This window comes from Melanotaenia boesemani, chromosome 15 (genome assembly GCF_017639745.1).
Source record: "Melanotaenia boesemani isolate fMelBoe1 chromosome 15, fMelBoe1.pri, whole genome shotgun sequence".
Taxonomy (NCBI): domain Eukaryota; kingdom Metazoa; phylum Chordata; class Actinopteri; order Atheriniformes; family Melanotaeniidae; genus Melanotaenia; species Melanotaenia boesemani.
The window spans coordinates 33,277,484-33,294,028 of NC_055696.1; the positions used below are offsets into that span (position 1 = coordinate 33,277,484).

At 45.2% G+C, this 16,545-nt stretch overlaps 1 protein-coding gene across 1 annotated transcript; it reads right to left on the reverse strand.

The window, feature by feature from the left end:
* Positions 1 to 1,501: 1,501 nt before the first annotated feature.
* LOC121653987 (NLR family CARD domain-containing protein 3-like) lies at positions 1,502 to 12,091 on the reverse strand. The gene is made up of 8 exons (XM_042007794.1): positions 12,008 to 12,091; positions 8,671 to 8,866; positions 6,766 to 8,524; positions 5,371 to 5,544; positions 4,513 to 4,686; positions 3,353 to 3,514; positions 3,072 to 3,118; positions 1,502 to 2,958 (listed from the first exon to the last, which is right to left on the reverse strand). The coding sequence occupies exons 1-8, from the start codon at positions 12,089 to 12,091 to the stop codon at positions 2,420 to 2,422; spliced, it is 3,135 nt and encodes a 1,044-aa protein (XP_041863728.1). The 3' UTR covers positions 1,502 to 2,419.
* Between the last annotated feature and the right edge of the window lie 4,454 nt (positions 12,092 to 16,545).

Here is a 16,545-nt window from a genome sequence, read left to right on the forward strand (position 1 = left end):
TCACATGCTCGACACGTGATCGAGCATAACATCCCTACACACACAGTAAGTTGCTATGCTTTGCAATGCTAGCGCTAATTTCACGCGCTAATTTACGTTAAAATAGAGTGTAAACAAATCTACATTAATTAACAAATGTTTTCCCTCAGTCTCGCTTAATAAATTAATTTGATATTAATTTAATTTTTAATTTTATTTAACTTAATTTTAAGTTAATAAGGACAAACACAGTTTTCACTCGGCCCAAACATCATTACATTTGTTGTTGTAAACTAACAGGCCACCAGTTTACTCCACTAATACGTCCACACAGTCACACACATTCATTTAACGAGTGCAGAGGAATAAATTAGACTAAAATCTTTGTAAGTCAAGATAAACTTTTTGGTTAATTTAAGCAAAATTCTGGTGTTTACCTGTGGAGGAGAAACTTAGCCAGCTCAGACTTCTCCACCTTTCAAAAGATTCTCCAACATTGATCCTCATTTTATTCCGTTTTTGGTGGTTTGCTTTTTTAGCAGGATGCCGAGGCTTTTTAGGTTTTTCTGAAACTATTTCTGGTCGCTTCTTTTACCAGCTTCCATACCTGCAGGCTGCTGCTCTTTTTCCAACATAAAATACCAAACGCTGCCTTCTTGTTGTTAGGCAACCGTGGGGAGTCACATATGATTGGCTAAGGAACCAGGAAGTAGGAAAGAGCAACACGGTGCACCCAAGTTATTCTGGCACGGAACTCTTATTTTGAAGGAGAAAAACTTGACAAAGACGTTGTTGATGTAGGAGACAGATTATTTATACGGAAGCTTCCTTTCATCCCTCGCAGCAAATGAGAACATTTTAAATTATTTTTACAGGAAAAAATCCTAATTATTTAGCCTTTAAAGTACAGGTAGAAAACTTGTTTAAAGAGTTGTAAACAGGTAAATCTATCAGTTGTACTGATTAACTTTATCTTTAGATTTAGGCCATGGGTGTATGCCTTGTATAACCAACATGAGTGAAGTTAGCTAAACATTATTTATGCAGCCTTCTGATGCCCTTTAATGGTAAATTACATTTTCTTTACTCCAATATTTTCTTGGTCATGAAATGGCATACGTAAACCAAAATAAAAACCAGATATGATTTTCTCAAACGTCAAACGATGTAACAGTGAGTCGCTGTTACAGACGGTCATGTTAGTTCAGACGGTGGCTGAAGACGGACTTCGTTCTGCATTCACATCTCTCCTAAAATACGCCTCAACCTGCAGCTGACAGAATGATGGACGCTCGTTCTGACTCCTAATACGGCTTATAATGGTCAATTTAATTGGCCTGCCGAATAACTGGTTGGGCCCCTGTGTGCATAACTCCAGAAGCTGGGTAATGACCAGAGTGCTGGTGCATGTAAACGGGCTCAGTGGTGTCAGGTGTGGTCGCTGCTAGTGAGAAACATTTTCTAAATACAGCCGAGCCTCACTGGTGGCACCGGATGACCAGTAAAGAAAAAGGAGCCCAAATGAAAATTTAAACTCAATTTATTTCAGCAACAATCTAAAACCTCTGTTAACAGAACAAAGATTTTACACAAGCAAAAAAAAAAAAAAAAAAAACTCCAAACAAAACCCAGAACAAGCCGTCAGTTAAGCCCTGAGTGTTCAACAACATTCATCAACATTTGGGAACCAGAACCGAGTTCCTGAGCAGCGTCAGACTAACAGGAAGTCAGCATGGACACCTGGAAATGGATCTTTACAGCAAACTCAATGGTCCCACTTAAACACAAACTGCAACTTTTCACTGTGAAGCTTTGACTGGAAACAGACAGAAAAACAACATCTGGATCCAGGAAGGATCACAGCTTCCTTCTTTAGTGGATATAGAGTTAAATAAATGCCAGTTAAGATGTGTGTGTTCGAGCACACAGGCTTGATATTCATCTAGAATTAATAACAACAACTCCTGAATGAGTAAAACTGCACATGAAATGTTTAGTGTGTATTTTGTTTGTGAGAATCTGATTTAAAAGGCTCAATGATGGAGCTTCAACCTGCGTTTGTTTATATTTAAGTTCATACATTTGATATTTATATATTTGCTGAAACCAACCCTGTGAAAGATTCCTAGTAAGTTCATAAAAAGTAAAAAGTTCATGAAGAAATTCAGACTATTTCATCCAGAGAAACGTTTGGTTAGCTAGCTCATTTAAAACATGTAAACTTTTCTGACCCTGCCTCTTAAAAGAATCGGAATGGAGAATCGCTAGGAACCAGAACCGGAATCGTTCAAATTCAAACGATGCCCTACCCGACTGATGAACCTCTGCCCAGTTTAACATTGAGCAGTTCGTTCTGCAGCTATCTACGTTTTAAACATCCAACTTGTTTGGAATTGGACTTGTACCCAAAGTTTCTCTGACAGGATTAAATATTTTGTACTCAACAGAGACACACTGAGGAACCAGACCAGAGTGTAAATCCAGCATAGAGGGGTTGAGTGAATGTGGTGATGAAGGTGTGGAGGTGGATCAGTGAGTCAGAGGAGACTCTGTAGAAGGACAGCGAGCCAGCAGGACAGTCCACATACACAGCTACTCTGTTAGCAACAGAGGAGGAGGAGGAGGAGAAGGAGATGGGTGTGCCTTTCTTATTGTGCCAGACAGAGTAGCCACAACCAGCAGAGCAGTCCAGACTCCAGGACTGGTCGTTCCATCCAAACACACACTCTTTAGTGTCTCCTCTTCGGCTGATTCCTCTGTAACTCACAGATATATCAACATCCCCTCTCCACTCCACCTCCCAGTAGCAGCGACCAGTCAGAGCATCTCCACACAGAAGATGAGGCCAGCGGCCATCAAATCTGTCTGGATGATCAGGATGGGACTGAAGCTCCGCCACATGTGTCACCTTCCTGTTGTCCTCAGACAGCTTCAGGACTCGGCTCACCGTGTTGACGTCGACTGTGAGTGGAAAGAAATCTGATGGAAAAATAAAACAAATCCAGCTCAGTTATTGATCTGTTAACATGTTGATGCTGGCTGATGAAGGAGTGATGAGAGTTTTGTGGTTAAAGGTGATGAAAAACACGTACACTTGCTTGGACCTGGTCTCAGCCATCGATCTCCAGCAGGTTCCACCCTGAAAGGAGGAGGGAGATCAGAGCAGCTCCGTCTCTTTCAGCATGCAAACATGGACATTTCATGACTCCCATGTGGGCTGGCTGCGTTGTTGTTACGAACAAATTTAAGGTGATTTCTTAAAAACGCCTACACGTGTGATGGTTCATACAACACATCCAGCATGAAGCACACAGACGGGGCAGATGATTGCAGCTCTGTCAGACACCGTGTGGCTGCAGCAGCCTCTCCATACCTGAGTCTGTGTGGATCCTTCAGTGCAGCCATCAGCAGCTTCACTCCTGAGTCTCCTGGATGGTTGTATCTCAGGTCCAGCTCTCTCAGATGGGAGGGGTTGGAGGTCAGAGCTGAGGCCAGAGAAGCACAGCCTTCCTCTGTGATCAGACATCCTGACAGGCTGCAGAAAACAACACGTATGACAGAAACTCTGAGAGAACTGCTGTGAAACTAAAGCTGAACGTCATCAGATGTTCAGAGAAATGGATTTGTCTCAGATTATTAACTCTCTGTGCTCATTTGCTTCGATTTTATGACTTCATGACTCATTTTGTGACAAATTTCATGTTTTCAGGTTTAAACAAAGACACCACAGGGAAGGAACTCTTGTAACTTCAAAGCTCTGATGTTGGGATTGGCCATGATTGGTTTAGTCATTTAGCTGTAACGGAGTAGTTTGAGACTGTCATCTGTCATGTGATTCCCAGACGTGGTAGTAATGCATTACTACCACCACAAGTTTCCATCAGTTTACCAAACTGTTTGCCAGCGAGCAGGAATAAAAACAACAGAAGAAATCTTCACTGCTGCCAGACTCCTGTAAGAAGCTGTGAGGTTCAGGTCTGTACATGTGTACCGTCAACAGGGACAATGTTTTCTCACAATCTTCCAAACTATATGTGATTTTTACACTAGATAGAGGGCATGCTGGCACTCTACTATTCTGAATGTTTCTTTCTCAATAAGAAGGAAAAATTGTTCTTTTTTAAATAAAAGAACTGAACTGATCTGGTTTCTTCATGTGGGAGCAAATTAAAATGAATTCTTCTTTGTCATTTAATGTTTTATCGTTTGTATTAGACTGACGTGGGCAAACAAAAGTGTCTAACACATTAAAATGGTCTCTGAATACTTTCACTTACTTAAATGTTAATTAAAAAAATAGAAATGTTGATAATCTAACACATTCACGTGACTGGTTGCCGGGGACCCTGCACAAAACATTAATCTCAGAGGAGAAAAGATGCTTTGCACCGTTTGTAGCCAGCGGCTCTTTTCCACCTGTGGTTCCAGGGCAGGTAAACAAACAAACAGCACAAATATTAAACAAGCAACAGCCCATGTGTGATTATTTATATCAATAACTCATTTAAGAAACTCTGCTTGATAAGTTCTGACCTGAGAGTTTCCAGTTTGCAGCTGGGACTCCTCAGTCCAGCAGACAGCTGCTTCACCCCTGGATCCTGCAGGTCGTTGTTACTCAAGTCCAGTTTTCTCAGACTGGAGGACTGGAAGCCGAGAACTGAAGACAGAGCTGCACAGCTTCTCTCTGAAAGGTTACATACACTGAGCCTGCATAGACAGTTACAGAGAAAAGACTAAATTTGTGATAAATATTAACCAATACTCTCGCTGAATGAGGACTGAACATCCACCTGTCTGGACAATCAACTTAATAACCTTCATAACGCATCATGAGTGCAACAAGCAGGCAATATGGTGGCTGAGAATTTCCATCTGGAAACTGCCAGGTGATCATTTCAGCTGCAGCAAGTATTTAACCCCAACTGATGCTTCAAGCAGCTTCTCATCTCTTAAACAACCAAGTAAAAAGTCACATCTCATGGTCGTGGAAAAGATCAAACGGAAGAAAAACAGCAGTAGAACTCAGGACGATGTTGGAATAGTTTCACATGAACAATGTGAAGGAACATAAGGGACTGAACAGCTGTGGAACCAGAAGAAAACCACTAACCGGCTAACCGGAGAAAAAGGTTTCAGGTTGCTATGGAGCATAAAGACTGGACTCTGGAGCCATGGAAGAAGGTCATGTGGTCTGATGAGTCCAGATTCACCGATAGATGGAAATAAAGCTTGTGACACTGAAGCTTATTGAAACAATGCCAAAGAAAATGCTGCTGGAATCAAACTTAAAGGCGGCCCAACCAAATGCAGTCTATTTCCATCCAGTGCTGCACTAATTTATCACCAAGATCATGTATTGAAGAGAGTCTGACCACTGCAGAAAACCCTGACCTGAGGGTTTCCAGTTTGGAGTTTGGACTCTTCAGTCCAGCAGACAGCTGCTTCACCCCTGGATCCTGCAGGTCGTTGTTACTCAGGTCCAGTTCTGTCAGACTGGAGGACTGGGAGCTGAGGACTGAGGACAGAGGTCCACAGCTTCTCTCCGACAGGTTACAGCTGCTCAGTCTGAGGAGGAAACAATAAACATAGTTCTTGGGCTGGGCAATATGACAGAAAAAATAATCACAAGACATTTTTTCATGTTGTTCAATCTCAATTTTTATCACAATTTTTTTTATACTGCCAGCATCTGTACTGAAAACTAAAACATTTTACTAACATTCAAAGCAAGTGTAATAAGATCACTATCAGAATCTCCATCAATAAGGAGGGTTAAGTGTTTATTGTGGATTCAGTTCACCACTGTGACCAGGCACCTACATGCCCAAAATCAGCTTCTCTCACCGAGATGGGATATATATATATATATATATATATATATATACATATATATATATATATATATTCGTGCTTGAAAAAAGGATTCCCGACCCAAGCAAAACTTGCTCCTCTGCTCGTACGGCTGCAAACGATGATGCCATTGACTGCTGATTTGATCGTGTGTCTGCACCACTAGTAGCAGCTAAACCACTATTCTAATCTATTCTACAGTTAAGCAGACAGTGTTCTCCAAAGTAATCTGAGATTAAGGAGGTGGTTAGACAGTAGGGTCTTGCCCAAGGACCCAACTGGAAGTTGGTAAAATTCGCCCTATTGTATTATGTCCCTTGTGGGATTCAAACAGTTGGCAGGATGCCCTCCCATCAGTCGCAGAGTAGCAGGTAAACCGCTAGTAGTGGCTAAACTGTTTGGTCTACTTTGTGCCAAAGCGGCAGGCTGTGCAGACTGTTCAGATTTTCCTGTTTTCCATATAATCATTTGGGTGGTTTTCCTTTAAATAATTAAACAGATTTGTTGTGTTGCTGGTTTTTGAGGCCAACAATCACTGATATACCTTTCATATCGGCTTAATCTGCTTCACATCTCTTTGGAGACGTTGTGTAACTTTTCTTCTCAACAATGACCTCCTCTTCGGAGGATAACTCTAAGCCATGTCTGGCATCTATTTGCTGCCCTCAGCTCCACGTTCGGTCATTCTGCTTGCCTTCAACTTCTCCAGCAACTTGTGGAAATGGAGCAGGAAAAGGCCGACTCTCATTGGCTGTTGTCGCACTCATTTCCACAATGTTTGATCGAGTAAATGGGCTCACAGCTGATCACCGTGATTGACTAGAAATTTATTACAATCACTAAGCGGGAGTGTATAACCACCCAGCCCTATTCTGTACTATAAAAATACCACCAGCAGCAGTATGTTTCTCCACATCCTGCTATATATGTACTTACAGAGCTTTGCTGGAGGCTTTGACCACTGGCAGCAGCCCCAGAAAAGCCTGCTCTGAAGCAGAGTATTTCTGCAGGTCAAACAAGGCCAGATCTTCTTCTGATGACAGTAAGATGAAGATCAGAGCTGACCACTGAGCAGGAGACAGTTCATCTGTGGAGAGACGTCCTGATCTCAGGAACTGATGGATCTCCTCCTCTAGAGAACGATCATTCAGTTCATTCAGACAGTGGAACAGATTGATGCTTCTCTCTGCAGACACATTCTTACTGATCTTCTCCTTGATGTACTGGACTGTTTTCTGATTGGTCTGTGAGCTACTTCCTGTCTGTGTTAGTAGACCATGTAGGAGATTCTGTTTGGTCTGCAGTGAAAGACCCAGGAGGAAGCGGAGGAACATGTCCAGGTGTCCATTTGGACTCTCTAAGGCCTCGTCCACAGCTCTCTGGTAGAGCTTTGTCTCCTTCCTTGTTGGTTCCTCTCCGATCAGGTTGATTCCAGACTTGATGAAGGTCAGACGGACATGAAGAGCAGCCAGAAACTCCTGAACACTCAGATGGATGAAGCTGAACACCGTCTCCTGGTACAGTCCTCTCTCCTCTTTAAAGATCTGTGTGAACACTCCTGAGTAAACTGAGGCTGCTGTGATATCGATGCCACACTCTGTCAGGTCTGGTTCATAGAAGATCAGGTTTCCTTTCTGCAGCTGATCAAAAGCCAGTTTTCCCAGATCCTCAATCATCTTCCTGCTCTCTGGACTCCAGTGTGGATCTGTCTCAGCTCCTCCATCATACTTGACCTTCTTGACTTTGGTCTGGACCACCAGGAAGTGGATGTACATCTCAGTCAGGGTCTTGGGCAGCTCTCCTCCCTCTCTGGTTTCCAGCACATCCTCCAGAACTGTAGCAGTGATCCAGCAGAAGACTGGGATGTGGCACATGATGTAGAGGCTTTGTGATGTCTTCATGTGGGAGATGATCCTGCTGGCCTGCTCCTCTTCTCTGAACCTCTTCCTGAAGTACTCCTCCTTCTGTGGGTCAGTGAACCCTCTGACCTCTGTCACCATGCCAACACAGTCAGGAGGGATCTGATTGGCTGCTGCAGGTCGTGTGGTTATCCAGAGGCGAGCAGAGGGAAGCAGTTTCCCCCTGATGAGGTTAGTCAGCAGCACATCCACTGAGGTGGACTCTGTAACATCAGTCAGGGTCTCATTGTTGTGGAAGTCCAGAGGAAGTCGACTCTCATCCAGACCGTCCAAGATGAAGACAACCTGGAACTCTTCAAAGCTACAGATTCCTGCTTCTTTGGTTTCAGTAAAGAAGTGATGAACAAGTTCCACCAAGCTGAACTTTTTCTCTTTCAGCACATTCAGCTCTCTGAAAGTCAGTGGAAATGTCAACTGGATGTCCTGGTGGGCTTTGTCTTCAGCCCAGTCCAGAGTGAACTTCTGTGTTAAGACAGTTTTCCCAATGCCAGCCACTCCCTTTGTCATCACTGTTCTGATTGGTTCATCTCTTCCAGGTGGGAGTTTAAAGATGTCTTCTTGTCTGATGGTTGTTTCTGGTCTGTGTGGTTTCCTGGATGCTGTTTCAATCTGTCTGACCTCATGTTCATCATTGACCTCTGCAGTCCCTCCCTCTGTGATGTAGAGCTCTGTGTAGATCTGGTTCAGAAGGGTTGGGTTTCCTGCTTTAGCAATCCCCTCAAACACACACTGGAACTTCTTCTTTAGACCACATTTTAGTTTACAGCCACAAAGTTCTGAAAGAAGAGAAGAAATGAGAAGAGTCAGTAAAGATTTGAAGCCTCTGAGGAATGAGGATGTGAATATGTGATGTTCATGTGTTGAGACATCAGTAAATGTGTCATTTATCCAGCAGCTTCAATCTTTAGAGAAATCCTCTTACTGCTCTGCAGACGCTCAGCCAGCTCCTCCTGCTTCATCCTCCTCAGGAAGTCCACTGTGATCTTCACTAACGCCTCTCTGCTGCTCTTCCTCTGCTCCTCATCCTCACCCTCCAACACTGAGCATTCTGGGTAATCTGGACTCAGAAGCTTCTGGATCTTCTTCAGCTCCTTCTTCATGAAAGTGATCATGTTGTCCTCCAGCAGCTGGAAGAGAAACGATATGAAGGACACAATCAGACTGAAATCATGGAGCCAAACATCAGATCCATGTTGGACACACTGACAATCCACTGGTCTACAAAGGTCAGCATGGAGATGATGTGGACAGAAGAGATGGAAAAGTAGTTGTTGTACATGTACAGACCATAAATATGGAGTCCAGCTGTGTTTGATGCTGCTGGGCAGACTGACCACTGGGAAGCTCTGAGCTCTGCTGGTCCACTCTGTGGAGGAATCAGGAAGAATCAGCTGATATTCTCTGTCCACACAGAGAGACACAAGGTAAAGATCCATGAAGGGATGTGAGGATGTGAACAGGGAATCAGAGACTCGCTGTAGTGGGACTAGCAGCTCAGTCTGCAGCTGGTTGGAGTTTCAGCTCAGGCTGGATGAGTCCCAACAGCTCTCACCTACACCAGACTCAAATGAACATGACAACATGCAAACAGAAACCATTTCAGGTGTCTAGAAGTAGGAAAACATGTAAGCCCTGGAGGACTGCAGCCCCTGACGGCTGGAGTTGGTGACCCCTGCTCTACAGTTTGCTGAGGCGGCTCTACCGGGGTAGCAAAGGCTGAATCAAAGCCTGGTCACCCCAGCAGGCAGCATCTATTCAAATAATGATAATTACGGTGAACCTGATATTTTCGACCATGATTCTCTGACCCAAAACTGTTTCGAGTTTGAAACTGAAGAGGGAAGTGAGGAGGGAAATGCCAGAACAGTAGACAGCAGCACGAATGAAACGAGGTAACACTGAAGAACCACATCATTTTAAGAAATGAAATAATAATGACGACTCAGCTCTAATAACTGTGTATAGGTGTGATGCAGAGTTTTAGTCAACAAAACAGGATTATTACTTTACTACCTGTCCACGTAGCCTAATGTTACAGTAGGTCTGAAGTTAGCTTCGTCTAAGATAAAAAAGTTAACATGGTTAAAAGTACGTCAAAAAAAAAAAAAGTTGCTTCAAATCCTGCTTAAATAAATGCAGCATCTACTTTTGTCTCACCAGAGTAAAGAGACTGAATCAGAGAACAAAACAACCCAGTCAGGTTGATGAAGATGGAGGGAAAATTAGAAATATAGAGGTGAAATAATGCAAGACAGAGTGTGTTCAGAAACAGAGAAGATTTACCGGCTCATCAGCTGCTTTATGTTCCCAATCCTCCTGGAACTAAACGCAGAGACACACACAGCGAGAAGCCGGGCGCTGCCTGGGCCCATACCGGTGCTGACCACACCGCGGTTCCTAGCAACTGAGGTTCCTAGCAACTGAGGTTTCTAGCAACTGAGGTTCCTAGCAACTGAGGTCCCTAGCAACTGAGGTTCCTAGCAGCTGAGGTTCCTCGCAACTGGGGCATTCCGGGGGTAGCCGGCAGACCGATCGGGACTGTGTCAGTACACCCTGAGCTGAGCTAGGCCGGCCGTGTGGGACAGAATTATCCACGTCAGCCTGGTGTATCACATTCCCACAACCCAGCTGAACAGGTCAACATTGAAGCACAAAGTGCAGCGACTGAGGTACTCTGACCTATCCACTGTACGCACACTGCTATAAAAGCTCCATCCCATGATGAATCTGTATGTCAACAGGAAACATTTTCATTCCATCAATATACAGATCATCTGTGATGAAAAGCAGTGAACCAGCATGGTGGTGATGTGGCCTGGTGCAACACATCACTTACACCAGCCTGGTTGGGAACAGACTACAAGCTGACACTGTGGGTGATGGGCGTCTTCAGATGAGGAAATATATTCCTGTAATTGTCCTGAAATGAATCCCTGTGATGTGCGTTGCACATGCGTCCCACCTTCCATACCGTCTTCACGGCATCATCACTGTTTATTTCTGCCAGTTAAACTGCAGCTTCAGGTCTTTCTAACAAAATCCGGATTGTCGCTAAATGCAAAGAACGCTGGTTAGCAACCCGTGCATGAAGCAGCCTCCCCTTTTCCTGTCGCTCATTCTCCTGAAACTTTCTAATCGTGCAGAGGGGGAATCTCAGGTGCGGCTCATTTAAATATGATGTGCGTATTTAAATGGGGGCATGGACGGGGAGGAGTCAGGTAATGCGCTCTCTTCCATGTTGATTGGGATGTACAAAGGAAACATGCTTGGATTCATGCGTGCGCACAGATTCATACATCTGGATTTGTTTGTGCGTCAGACATTTTCTGGATTCGAGCATACGTCACGTTTCAGAGGGAAATCCAGGCATGTCTGCTGTTCCCTCAGGAAGCCGGTTACGCTGCCCTGGCCAAAGCAGAACACCGTCAAGTGTTTATCTGAAGATGGAAAAGAAGGATGTCTCCTGCTTCTGATGAGGGAACAAGTAACTGAATATAATGAAGAGCAGCAGCTGAAATGATCCGGATCAGACAGAAACGTAAAAACGAGCTGAAACACATGATGTACAAACTGGTTCTGGAACATCTGCATTCAGCTCACCTCTTAAAGCTGGGACCTTGATCTGATCGGAAATGAACTGAATGAGCTTTTGAACAGTTGCTCTTCATGGACACACAGCTGGGTCCTGGTCTAGGTCCAGGTCCTGGTTCAGGCTGATTCCTATGAATAAAGATGATTTGGTGATTTTAGGGCTGAATTCTGAAATTGTACAACATTTTATTTTAATAAGAGGCTACATGGAAGAAAATCCCAGATTAAACTATCAAATTACAAATAAAGATTAGTCCAGCAGTGACATGTAGAACTGATCCATCTCTCAAGATGTTCAACTGGATCATTCCATCTGAAATATGGCCCAGGCTCAACTGAACACAGATACTCACCTCTGATCTTTGCTCGGGTTCTCATGATCCCCCCTCAGAGTGGTTTGTGAGGAAGGGACCCCCTCCTCTCTGTCCTCACACCTATTCATGATGCTGAATTTAGCTCGCACACATTTTATCCTTCACCTGCAGACAAGACACAAATCACATCAACTGAAATCCTTCTTTCCATCATCTGTGCTGTAAGAAGATAAAGCTGCTCCTCATCTGATTGGCTCAGAGTTTCTGTTCCAGCGTCAGATGAAAGCAGAAGGACGGCCGTGTGAGGCACAGGAAGCTACCACCAGGCCACCAGATAAAGGCCCGGTCCTGCACCCCAGGAAACACGATGATGATGAAGATGATGATGATGATGATGATGGCTTCATATTTCAGATGATGGACGCAGCCGACCGTCATCCAAGTTTAACATCAGAATAGTTCTTACTGCTGGTTTAAAGACGATTAAATACAAACATTTTAGAACTCAGCAGGCCCTGAATTAAGTAGATGGATGGACGGATGGATGATGGATGGATGGATGATGGATGGATGGACGGATGGATGGAGGATGGACGGATGGATGATGGATGGATGGATGGATGATGGATGGATGGATGAATGGATGGATGGATGGATGGATGATGGATGATGGACGGATGGATGGATGGATGATGGATGGATGGATGGATGAATGGATGGATGGATGGACGGATGGATGGACGGATGGATGATGGATGGATGGATGATGGACGGCTGGACGATGGATGGACGGACGGACGAATGACGAATGACGAATGGATGGATGATGGATGGATGATGGACGGATGGATGGATGGATGGATGAAAAGGTTTACAAACAAAAAGTATAGCAGCGTGAAGCCTACTGTGACTTAAAATTCCCTCCCTTCACAAATCATTGTGTAATAATTCACCTGCCCCACACTCACACCCCCCCTCTTTTATATACAGTCTATGGGTGGAGCAGACAGGTACTCTGGGTGTCTTTATGGTGAAACTGCCAGGAGGAGGTCTATTAAGGTTACCATGGTAACAGACTCAAAACTTATCTTTCTTTCCATCAACTCAGAGTCCTCATACTCAGCTTTCAGCCTGATTTCTGGGCCTCCGCTGTTCTGATACTGCCACACAGCAGCGCAACAAGGTGGACTGTCACGTCTCCGCTGATAGGGGTCAGTTTTCCCAGCCGCTCCCGAACGCATCTCCGGTTTTCGGCCGTGATTGCTGATAAGCTTGTTGTGGAAATTTCATATTATTCCCTTTACTATATTGTGTCTACTGATCCCTCTCAGGGTAAACAGCTTGTTAAGTTCTTGGTAATGAAGTTTAATACTGAGTAGCCTGTTGCTATCATGCATTCTTTAGAACAGTTCAGAACAGAACAGTAAACTCTCAAGATGGCGCATAAACTCTCAAGATGGCGCCGCGGATGGCTGCCTCGATTTGTTGGTGCGCTCTGTTTTGTCTTGTTTTGTTTGTAAACACCGTTTTTTGTTTCGGTTCGCGGCTCTCTTTCACTACAGAAGAACTCCTGAACATTCGGGAAAGAACTCCACGGGGTTTGTTTCCCGAGTTTCTGGCTCCTACAGCAGTTTTAGTGGACTTTTTAGTCAAAGGTGCCCTCACCTTAACTTTACGCCGACGCAGGGGGAAACAAGCCGGCGCGCTCGTGCGCCTTCGCCAGCGAGGAAGACGCACGCCGCTACCTGGAATATTTCTCTCTAATGTGCGCTCACTGGGCAATAAAATGGACGAGCTTCATCTTCTGCTGAGGAGAAACAAGGACTTTCGTTCATCCTCTGTTTTGTGCTTCACCGAGTCATGGCTGTGTGGGAACATCCCGGACTCCGCGCTACAGCTGGATGGATTCCAGCTTCACCGAGCGGACCGTGATACGCGGCTCTCTGGCAAAACAAAGGGTGGAGGTATTTGTTTCTACACCAATGCTGGCTGGTGCAACGACGTAACAGTGATACAACGGCACTGTTCTCCCCTCCTGGAAACTTTTATTATCAACTGCAAACCATTCTACTCCCCACGTGAGTTTGCCTCCTTCATTCTGGTCGGTGTTTACTTCCCGCCGGAGTGCAACGTGCAGGACGCACAGCGCGCACTCGCCGACCAGATACTGGAAGTGGAGCGGACCAACCCGGACTCTTTGGTTATTGTCCTCGGGGACTTCAACAAAGGCAAACTCAGTCAGGAATTGCCTAAATACAAACAGTTTATTAAATGTGCTACCAGGGAGGGGAACATTCTCGATCACTGTTACACTACCGTCAGTAACGCATATCACGCCGTCAGCCGCGCTGCACTGGGACACTCCGACCACAACATGGTCCACCTGATTCCTGCCTACAGACAGAAACTAAAACTTTCTAAACCTGTGGTGAGGACATCAAAGAAGTGGTCTAGTGAAGCTGCAGAAGACTTAAAGGCGTGTCTGGACTGCACTGACTGGGATGTCTTCAGGGCTGCTTCCACCAGTCTGGATGAGTACACAGAAGCTGTAACCTCATACATCAGCTTCTGTGAGGACTGCTGTGTACCAACACGCACCTGGGTGACTTATAATAATGACAAGCCCTGGTTCACATCCAGACTGGGACAGTTGAGGTCTGAAAAGGAAAAGGCTTTCAAAAGTGGCAACAGAGCAGAGTACATAGAGGCCAAGTACAGGTTCAGCAGGGCGGTGAGGAATGCTAAACAGCTGTACTCAAAGAAGCTCCAACATCAGTTCTCCTCTAACGACTCTGCTTCTGTCTGGAGGGGGCTCAGGCAGATCACCAACTACAAGCCAAGAGCTCCCCCCGCTGCTAACGATCGACGTCTTGCCAACAACCTCAACGACTTCTACTGCCGCTTTGAAGACCACCTGGACAGCTCTCACACCTCCCCCCACCACACCTCACACCGGCTCCAGCCTACCAGCCCCTCCCCCACCACCACCACCACAATAGAGACTGTACACCTCTCACCATTACAGTGCCCCCTCCCCACATCCCCCCCACCATCACCTCTCTCTGTCCTTGAAAGAGATGTAAATAGGCTCTTCAAGAGACAGAACCCCCGCAAAGCTGCTGGGCCAGACTCCGTGTCTCCAGCCTGCCTGAAGCACTGTGCAGATCAGCTGTCTCCTCTGTTCACGGACATCTTCAACATCTCACTGGAGACATGCCATGTACCAGCATGTTTCAAGGCATCCACTATCATCCCAGTCCCCAAGAAACCGGGACCCACAGGACTGAATGACTACAGACCCGTCGCCCTGACCTCTGTGGTCATGAAATCCTTTGAGCGCCTGGTTCTGTCCCACCTCAAATCCATCACGGACTCACTCCTGGACCCCCTACAGTTTGCCTACAGAGCCAACAGGTCTGTAGACGATGCTGTAAATCTGGCCACTCACTTCATCCTCCAGCACCTGGACTCTGCAGGATCCTACGTCAGGATCCTGTTTGTGGATTTCAGCTCCGCATTTAACACGATCGTCCCGGCTCGTCTGCAGGACAAGCTTTCACAACTCAACGTGCCCGACACCACTTGCAGGTGGATCACAGACTTCCTGTCGGACAGGAAGCAGCGCGTGAGACTGGGAAGCCACACTTCGGACTCCAGGACGATCAGCACCGGCTCCCCTCAAGGCTGTGTTCTTTCTCCCCTGCTCTTCTCTCTGTACACGAACAGTTGCACCTCCAGTCACCAGTCTGTCAAGCTCCTGAAGTTTGCAGATGACACCACCCTCATTGGACTCATCTCTGGTGGGGATGAGTCTCCTTATAGATGGGAGATTGATGACCCCTCCCACCCTGGACACCATCTGTTTGACCCTCTCCCCTCTGGCCGGAGGCTGCGGTCTATCAGAACCAGAACCTCCCGCCACAAAAACAGTTTCTTCCCCTCTGCCATCAGGCTTTGGAACTCACCTAAAGACTTACCTGACTGACAACGCATTAACACACTCCCCCTTCATTGGTCACTTCAATTTGTACATTTTTATTTTTATACTACAGACTGCACATTTCATTTAATGTAAATACACTACTTTACTCTTATTTATTTTTATGTACATAATTTTTATTTCCACTCTTATATAGTTTTTCAGTCTTAATGTTATATGTTCAGTTGGCTTGTTCATATCTTATGGTTCATATTTATCTATTTATATGTAGGCACCGTCAAATCACAACAAATTCCTTGTAATGAAAGTTACTTGGCAATAAATCTGATTCTGATTCTGATTCTGATTCTGATTCTGACCTGTGTGACTTATCTGATACCAGCCAGGCGCCTCAGGATGACCCAGCCGGGCACTGGGGTTGTTTACGTGCTCAATAAACTGAAAAAGCTCATTAGGTTTGCTGAAGTGTCTAATCCTGTGTGAGGAACAGACAATCTCTTTGTTTGTATTTCATGATGTGCTGTGACGTGATCATTCTGCTTAAAAGATGCTGCATGTGTGTTTCTTATCAGATTCTGTTCAGATCTCTGGGCTGTCAGACCTCTGAACAGTCTCTCAGGAACTGCAATTCTATTCTTTCTATTCTTCCTATTCATTCTAATCTTTGTATTTTAATCCTGTGTTCGAATAAACTTGTAATCATTCTTCACTTCAGAACCAGACTCCTCATTCCTTGACAGAGTAACTTTTCTTGCCTCAACAAGCTCCAGCTGGGCTGCGCCCTTTATATACGTGTGTGCGACAACTCTTCACCGCCAGATCGTCTCGGTTTAATCCTGCACGTATCCAGCCTCTGTTTTCCTGTCTGTTTCCCGGTATAACCGGTCTGTCTGCCTGTCTGTCGTCGACCCTGTATTCCTGCACCTGGACATTCGCTTCTGCCTGCTCCCTG

Bases quoted from the DNA above. Each gene is read 5' to 3' on its own strand.
- LOC121653987 (XM_042007794.1), bottom strand. From the start codon at position 12,091: ATGACGGTCGGCTGCGTCCATCATCTGAAATATGAAGCCATCATCATC. The intron at 5,545-6,765 runs GTAAGTACATAT...TTTCCTCCTCAG, and splicing joins AAAGCCTCCAGCAAAGCTCT to ACTGAGCAGCTGTAACCTGT. The intron at 4,687-5,370 runs GTCAGGGTTTTC...CTGTCTATGCAG, and splicing joins TCCAAACTGGAAACCCTCAG to GCTCAGTGTATGTAACCTTT.